Source organism: Sphaeramia orbicularis, chromosome 19, assembly GCF_902148855.1.
Source record: "Sphaeramia orbicularis chromosome 19, fSphaOr1.1, whole genome shotgun sequence".
In the NCBI taxonomy this organism is placed as follows: domain Eukaryota; kingdom Metazoa; phylum Chordata; class Actinopteri; order Kurtiformes; family Apogonidae; genus Sphaeramia; species Sphaeramia orbicularis.
In genome coordinates, this window is record NC_043975.1 from 8,526,348 (window position 1) to 8,535,240 (window position 8,893).

The window sequence follows — 8,893 nt, forward strand, 5'->3', positions numbered from 1 at the left end:
TGACCATGCCTGACTGATGGAGCAGTGACTTAGTACTTAGTGTGTACTTGACAATGGGCTATAACATAAGTTACCTAAAGGAACCGCTAGTATTATATGTGATTAGGGATGTAACGATTACCGGTATAACAATAAACCGCAGTAAAATTGCAGACAGTTAGTATTACCGTTTAAATTCTAATTATCATAATAACCATGTTTGATTACCGCACTTTTAGGGGAAAAAAACCTATGTAAAGCTATGCTTTTATGTCAAATATTTGAGTATAGTTTTAATTTATTACAATTTTAACTGTATATACCTAATATTTGGAACCAATATTCACTTTTAAAGTCTTTGAAAAGGTTTGTTAAGCATCTCTGTGTTATTGATGCAGTAAAGTATATACATTTTTCAAACTGGATTTTATAATTTTTTGTGTTTTCTGTCCTTTTATGTTGATATAGTACGTTAAAGTGAAAAAAATAATAGGCAGATGAGATAGATGAAGTCGTGCTGAAAAAAAAAGATACCAAACATGGGTATAGTAAACATTTGGTGTGTATAAAGGCAAAATCAAAAGGACTGAAAAACGGACAAAATAGGTTCAGACCACTAAGGGTTAATATTTGAATGTTTCTGCAACATAAGGTACATTGTGCCTATTATTTTTTTTTTTTTTTTTTATTCATTTATTTATTTTTTTAAATACAACTTGGTTTAATTATTTCAGTGTGTGTATCAGTACTTTTTGAACATTTTGAGCACAATTTCAATAATACCGCGATAAAAATGATAACCGTGATAATTTTGGTCACAATAACCGTGATATTAAATTTTCATATCGTTACATCCCCAGACGTAATCATCTGAAATAGCTAGCAATGAAAATTCACTACAGGTACCCTTTAACATCCTATCATTCAGGGGTGATTTTGCTTAAAATGCCTGAAAAATACCTCTCCAAACTAAAATTACAGCTGTTCTTCAAACCATTTGGAGTACAGATAAAAGAACGGGCTCTTTGTAAAGGTAACACCCCATAGTTTGCACTAAAGCAGTCACTTTTGCTGCTTAATTGACAGGTAAAAAGCTGTACACTTAGAAACACAAATAAAGATAGAGACAGATTTTTTCCCCCTCGCCTTAATTTTTTTGTGAAAACAAGGGTGTATAAAGCTGCATTTGGTAGGTATGGACTGACACACACCATTTACCAACAGACCAGTGTCTTGGCAATTTACATTTCAAAGTTGAGAACTTTATCGGTAAAAATGTCAATTTTAGAGCATTTTTTTCTGTGGTTATGTTTATGAGTTTTACAGAGGGAAAATTTGGGAATTATCAATTTTTCCAAAGTGGCTAAATTTGGATATTTCTGGAAAAAAAAAGAATAACTTTTGAATGCTTCAACCTACAGACATCAATGAAGGCTCTTTGGAAAGGCTGAATCTTGGAGAATCAGAATCGAAACAACAAAACTAACCAAAATCAATCCATCTATTTTAAAAATACACATATTTCAGCAAAACTTGATAAAAAATAAACATTTCTCATATAAAATAAACATTGTCAATTGTAAAATAAAGTCAAAACTAGTATTATGGCCCAAAAATACCATTTAAATCTACACTAGATCCCACATATATCCCCGTGTTCAGCAACTCATTGGCTATCCACCTGTCACTCCAGATTATAAACGCTCGGACATTTCCACTTGTGCCTGTTTCTACCCAATGATGTAATATTAGTCTGGGTTTTAAGATCCCTCGGCCAAGTCACAACCAGCTGATGGATCACGAACAATGACTATGTTTACATGTGCAACATTCTTTTTTTTTTTGCACTTACTCTGAAAATTACTACATTAAATCCATAAAATCAATAGTCCAATAATATTTTCCATTCACATACAGTTGTGCATACTCCTCTTAACGTAAAAAAAAAAAAAAAAGCCTTTAAAATAGAAGCTTTTCCAGGAGGACTTGTTCAACTGCTGCCCATTCATTTGTCCAAATCTGTATTGAAAATGTTGGTATTTTATGTGAATGCACCCATACTAACAGGTGTTTCTCCTTTAAAACAGAAATCTGGGCCTTTCCTTTGGGAATGTATCACTATCCCAAGTCTTGCGAACTGTTGACTAGTTGGGTAATGTACAAAGGACGGAGCTGACCACAAATACGCAAGAGCTGTGTGTTGCAAACTAGCAAACATATTCTGAATGCACGGCATACATGTCCAAAAAAAGGCTCCTAAAATCCACATAATGCATTATATGTAAGTGTAAATATAAACATAGTGAGAAAGACCACCTGGGAAGCACGACTACTGTCAAAAGGGGTAGAAAGAGTAGAGCACAATGCAAAACTTTGTGCTTATGCAAGCCAAAGTATGCAGCTACAAAAGCCGCTACTATGTGTGAGTTGCGTATCTACGGCTCCAACTTTTCTCCTGTTAGATTAAAACTGTTGCTAATCAACGAGATCATTTCCAGGGCCTGAAAGCAAAGAAATGGAGCCCCTCCTCAAGAGTCTGTAAAACAGTAAACAGAATCAAGAATAACATGAAAGTCCCTCCGTAATATGTTTATGCAGCCTTATGTCATCTGCAATGGCAACAGGCCAGTTACAGGCTTTTAGTGAACAAAAGAACAATATTACACAAACAGTGGCTGCTTCCTTTTATGGAAAAATAGAATCAATGGGATCATTCAGTTTCAGCCTAAATGCAGAGCACGAGTAGGAAAACAGTGGAGTGAAGTGAGATGGGGTTGTGGGGCCAGAGGAAGTGCTTTGCTTAGCTGTAATGTGCAGCTTGACTCAGGCACTTCCTCCACTGACAAACACTTTGAAGCCACACACACACACACACACACACACACACAACATAACTGAAAAAAGTGTGCTCATATGATATAAACCAAAAAGGACAGCGGTGTTAAGAAAATACCCAAAAACAGTTTGGAAATGTCTGTGTTTGGTAGAAGTAGGACAAAAGCAACAAGACCTGCTTCAGTGTGACCCCAGGAAAAACAAGCCACAGACGCCGACCAGTGCAAAGGTCAGGAGGACGCCGACCATGTGCTGCGTTCATGCTTTCTTGTTGACTGCAGTTCATGTCTTGTCAGGGCTATTTTTGCCTCCTGGGCCCCCCGGCTGAGCACATAAGCGCCACTGTTTACACGGTTGTTGACTGCGGGCCAGCAGAGCTTCTGGTCCACGGGTTCAGCCTCCCTGCGCTGTCCAGGCGGCCCATTCATCCCACCGGCTGGGAGGCACTCACACCCTCTCAGATTCTCAAAGACGCTCTCAGAGACTCAGGAAAGCACAGCCAGGGGTTCACTCATGAGCTGGATCAAATTCCCACTAGCCATTAAGTCAAACATTTAGATTATGCTTCCACTCAGCATATCTGTGCTTTGATAAAGATAAGTATCATCCTACTATAGCAAAACACTTCGTAACGTAAACATTTAGTAAAATTAAACTGAACACAGATGTTCCCACTGGCACATTTTAACTGTGAAAGAGGTATTTTCGCTCAGTCATCACTGAGCAGAACAACCCTGACAAAACTACTATATAAAATGTGTTATCAGTACTACAAGTCAAAGTGGCACTCATGATAAAATGCGATCATTACGTGCAATAACTCTAGCGCACTGCAACATGATGAACCACAATACATCACCATGCATGTGTGACTGAAGATAAAAGTTACCCTACAAATATGTGTTTATTCATAGCGGTGTGGTGTCAGTCTCACAGAATTAGACAACTGAGATAAGTCAATGAACAGAATAGTGTAAAGTGTATTAAAGAGGTAGGAAGCAGACTGCAACTTCCAATGTGGGTTGTATTAAAAGTATAGGTATTTTAGGGACAGTGATACAATATTACTGTGTTAATATTTTTCCCACCACAGATCAGTGCGGTGGTATAAATAGATCAGATTGGTATAGTTCAAGCTAAGCAAAAATAATGAGTTATACGGTTAGTTTTCTACAAATCATTTGTTGATAATGCTTTACAAGCGTAATCATAGATGAGTTTCTAATCCTTTAATCCACTGTTCCAGCTCTGATAGTAATATAAACATAAACTCACTCACCAGCACATGCATTGAGAAACAGCCAGTCTGTTTTCCTCATTCGGTTTCTAATCTGCTTTAGCTTCTTGAAGTCAACCTCCTGCTCATCTTTGCTGCTCATGGCTCCAGCTGCCAGCTCTATCCGCTGGAAGTCCATTTTGACCTCCGTTTTGGGTAAAGTAGGAGACCTCCTTTGGCCCAGGCCTCCGCTGCAGCTACCCCTCCACTTAGCTCTGTCCTGTTCATTGATTATAGGTGATGGCTCCTCAGGATCAGCTAGCTCTATGGCTTCCTGGTTATTGGGCTTGGGGTGATCACATACCACACATTTAGTAGTTTTGGGCCAGTTCTGATAAGTGCATGCTGTGCATGTCCAGTGCTGCTGGTGCGTATTGAGTCTATTTCTATCATTGTATTCCTCACAGGTGTCCACCGGGGACTGAAGAGCAGGACGACAGCCTGCATTGGAGCCTGACGTCTGGGGGGACTCGGTGGGGCTGCAGGTCCTGGGACGCTGACACAAGCACTGTGTGCAGCGAAGGGCGCGGGGCCAGTTCAGATAGGTGCACATCTGACAGGACCACTTGTTGGCTAACTCAGCCATGCTGGATGACCTGACCCTGGGCCTGGCGCTGGAGTCAGGACAGATCAGGAGGCTGCTGCCACTGTCAGTTCTTGGGGGATTCCACTCCAGACTGGGGTCCAGATCTGGCGTGTTCTTGAAAGGTTCCTCAGTGATGATGGGACCCCTGGACCTCTGTGCACGACACATGGTGCACTTAACAGCAGAGGGAAAGTTCTCATAGGTGCAGTAGTCACAGGCCCACTTTAACTTCTGTTCACTCATTGTGGGTCGCTTTGGTTGGTCAGTCTGTGGACACAAATACAGTTTTAATTAAGATACGAACAAACCCACTGAGGACCAGATCTGAGGTATGACACTGATCAAATGCTACTATACAGTAACCAGGTTAGATGAAGGAACACACACACACACAGTAGAAAGCATATTACACAAATTGACTAGTCCCATTTAATCTAACCTGTCCTCATTAATAACACAGATAGTCTGAAATTAGGGTGTGATTTAAAAAGTGAAAATTCTTCCCAACTAGTTATTATTATTACTGAATAGACTGTCGTCAACAGACTTGACGGATTTTTCGCGTTCCTTCCAACTAGTTATTTAGGTTTCAGCTGCTGGCGTTAGCTTGTTAGCCAAACCGAGTTAGCCGCATATACTGCACGTAAACACCGCAAACTTCACCTACTGATACAACATGTCAAACAACAAGGACGAGGGAATGAAATGAACAGTTTATTACATTGTTTGTAAAGCTTACCATATCACTGCTGTGTCCGTTTCAGGAGCGTTGCTGAAACCACAACAAACGCTTCGTGTCCACCCCCCTTCCTCCTCCTCCTCCTGCTCTATCAAACCTTTCCCGATTCGGACTTTTCGACTTCTTTGCTCTCTCACATGTTTACCTTTATGGACACGTTAACCCCTCGCAGATAAACCCCAGACCTGCCGAAGCCTGTGTACGCCTCGAATCATGATGCGAATCGGTGACTCTCTGTGGTTTCCATCGCCTCCGTGTTGTTTAATGGCGGCGACACTGAGACAAATGAGCAGCGGGGCCAAAATAAACGGAGGCTGCTTTCGTCACCAATCATCTGGCTCCGTGCGCAATCTGATTGGACGAAATCACTGTGCTCCGGTGCGTTTACGAGTCATGGGAAATGCTACAACTCGTGAGTGATTCACGATAAATGGAAAATGTGACTTCCGAATCACAAATAACCAAACGGTGAGTATCAAGAGCCTTTGCTCGAGTTAAGGAAGAAATATCACACAGTAAAAATATTTAATTACAGTTAAATTTTCTTATTTCACATTGTGTTTTAAGTAAAGGTCGTATCAACTACATGTACCTGAAAGCATCAAAAGTGAAAGTACTCATCGCTTTTATGAGTACTTTCACGTGATACAGGGAAGTGTCATAAAACAGACGACTATTTTTATCTTTAACAAAACATTAAGATTTTTTTCCATTACAATATTTCCCTCTGAAAAATACTACAGTAGAATTATATTATAAAATATATTAACCCTTTCATGCAAAAATTATGAGAACCTTAATCACAATTTTTTCCTGAGTGTTTTTATTCCTCTTTAGGCATGAAAAAAACAATGCGATTGAAAATTTTCTTCTGAAAAATAAAAAAAATAAAAAAATAAATAAAAATTATTTTAATAAAAAAAAATACATACAAAAAATAAAAATGAAAAAAAAAAAAAAATTCTTATGAACCTATTTTTCATGAAGTTGCAAAAATGTCCACTCAGCTGGACACCAACATGTTTAATTTTTGACGCACAGAAACATGAATTTACTGATAAATTGTGTGAAAACTATGGAGATGGGTTGTGATTCTGGGGGTTTATGCTCAGGAGAGATCTACATAACGTCACCAATTCATGTCAGAAAGGATATGTAGTGTCTTAAGACCTTAATAAAGATATGTGTAAAAAAAACAAAAAAAAAAAACAATGAACAAAGAACAACAAAACCCATGAATACACAAGAGAACAGCTGTAGAAGAGCTGTTGACTGGAGTGACCACTGTGCATGAAAGGGTTCATGTAATATGTAATGCATGTAACATTTACAGGTGTGTAACGAGTTTGAGGAAAAGGGAAAGAAAATTATTTCAGATAAAAAGTTATTAATTCCCAGAGCTGACCTTGTATTCTCATTACATTTTCAGTGTTTCTAACCATTATAAGCCAAATTAACTTTAAAGTATCAAAGGTAAAATTATTTATGAAACACAAACATTACAGTATGATGCTGTGTTGACTGTTTGATGCATTACTGATGTTTACTGGGGTTGTCATTTATTTAGATATATCAAATAAAAATAATAAAAAAATTATATATATATATATATATATATATATATATATATATATATATATATATATATATATATATATACGCACACACACACACATTACAGTTAAAGTAAAAAGTCAGTTGCCATAGAAAGATTTATATCTATAATGTAAAAAATATATGCACCATAAAAACACACGTGACTGCAGGACAAGTTGGTATAATTTCCAACAAACTGTTTTAATACTCCATACTTTACATAGTTGTTTTTGTATATTTTTTGCAGTTTTTATATTGCTTCATTTAATCCAGAGCTACAGCAGCATATGGATAGTAAAATTAAAAGGGAGGAATCGAGTAAGAAATCTAAAACAGTACATATATATATATATATATATATATATATATATATATATATATATATATATATATATATATATATATATGAAGTAGCACTATGTAGAAAGAGTAATAAAAAATTACATGTACAGAAAATATTTGATAGATAGACAGACAGACAGACAGACAGACAGACAGACAGACAGACAGACAGACAGACAGACAGACAGACAGACAGACAGATAGATAGATAGATAGATAGATAGATAGATAGATAGATAGATAGATAGATAGATAGATAGATAGATAGATAGATAATCTATTACGTACATTACCATACTCTTTCGACTCTTATTAAAGATGATATTTTACATAAAACTCATTAAATGATTAAAATTTGGTGCAAAAATATTTTTAAAAATCACAAGTTGCTGATATAATAAACGTATGCCTATATATCTAGTAATAAATAAGCACAGAATACATATGTAAAGTTAATACCATGTGCATGTGAAACCACAACGTTAGTATGTAAATAATATTCAACTTAAATTTGAAAACTATTCTACATTTATAGAAATGTCAAATTTCTTATTTTTCTCTGATATTGCATGTTTTTTTTCTATTCTACCTATCTTTTCTTCTGCACTTGCTTGCTGCTTTTAACTGTTAAATTTCCCCAGGATGGGATGAATAAAGTCTTATCTTATCTTATCAAGTTTTGCATCTTGCTGCAGGCCATTAATGAATTAATTATTGTAATAAAATTGCACATTGTAAGAAAAGCTTACACACAGTAAAAGTGTGTGTGTGTGTGTGTGTACAAGAGTTTCACAGCTTTATTTAAAAAAAAAACAAAAAAAAAACTGTCCACTGCTAAGGACATTTCATTAATTTTTTTTGTTTGTTTTTTTTTTCAAATTATCTGAAAAACTGTGGCATTATATAGTTTCCAATCAAGACAATTATGTAATGTTAAAAACCCAAAACTTTTACATATTGGGTCCACTTATTGTGTGTGTATGTGTGTGTGTGTGTGTGTGTGTGTGTGTATATATATATATATATATATATATATATATATATATATATATATATATATGTACACACATATATATATATATATATATATATATATATATATATATATATATATATATATACAAATTTTTTTTTTGAACAATGAACATTGAACAGTATATATACATAACAGTATACAACAAACAAGGATAGAAGGTTTCATAATTCACAGAAAATTTACATTACAAATATATAGAACTACATGTAAGTAAAAGCATTAGAAAAAAAATATATATATGATAAAAATAAAAATTGCTTGAGGTATAAATAGGAATTAAACAAATTAAATAAGATTATACACTTGACATATTTTTTTTGTTTTGTTCTATTTGCTTCAGAATTCATGCTGTTCCTCAAATTGTCTACATAATTGGAAAAAAGGGCTTTGAAAACAGTGATGTTTGGATGTTGGCGTGCAAATTTGTAGCAATGAATGTGAAATTTGACAAAAATAATCACGAGGCTGATAATATATCTTTTTTTCTGGAGTTATTTTATCAAT

At 35.7% G+C, this 8,893-nt stretch overlaps 1 protein-coding gene across 1 annotated transcript in view; it reads right to left on the minus strand.

Moving 5' to 3' along the window:
• zranb1a (zinc finger, RAN-binding domain containing 1a) overlaps window positions 1-5,713 on the minus strand; it is a 44,930-nt gene extending 39,217 nt beyond the window's left edge. The window contains exons 1-2 of the mRNA XM_030121600.1: window positions 5,416-5,713; window positions 4,094-4,943 (exon numbers count right to left, since the gene is read on the minus strand). Coding sequence (XP_029977460.1) covers window positions 4,094-4,943; window positions 5,416-5,418 — 853 coding nt within the window. The 5' untranslated portion in view covers window positions 5,419-5,713. The remainder of the gene's footprint in view (window positions 1-4,093; window positions 4,944-5,415) is intronic.
• Between the last annotated feature and the right edge of the window lie 3,180 nt (window positions 5,714-8,893).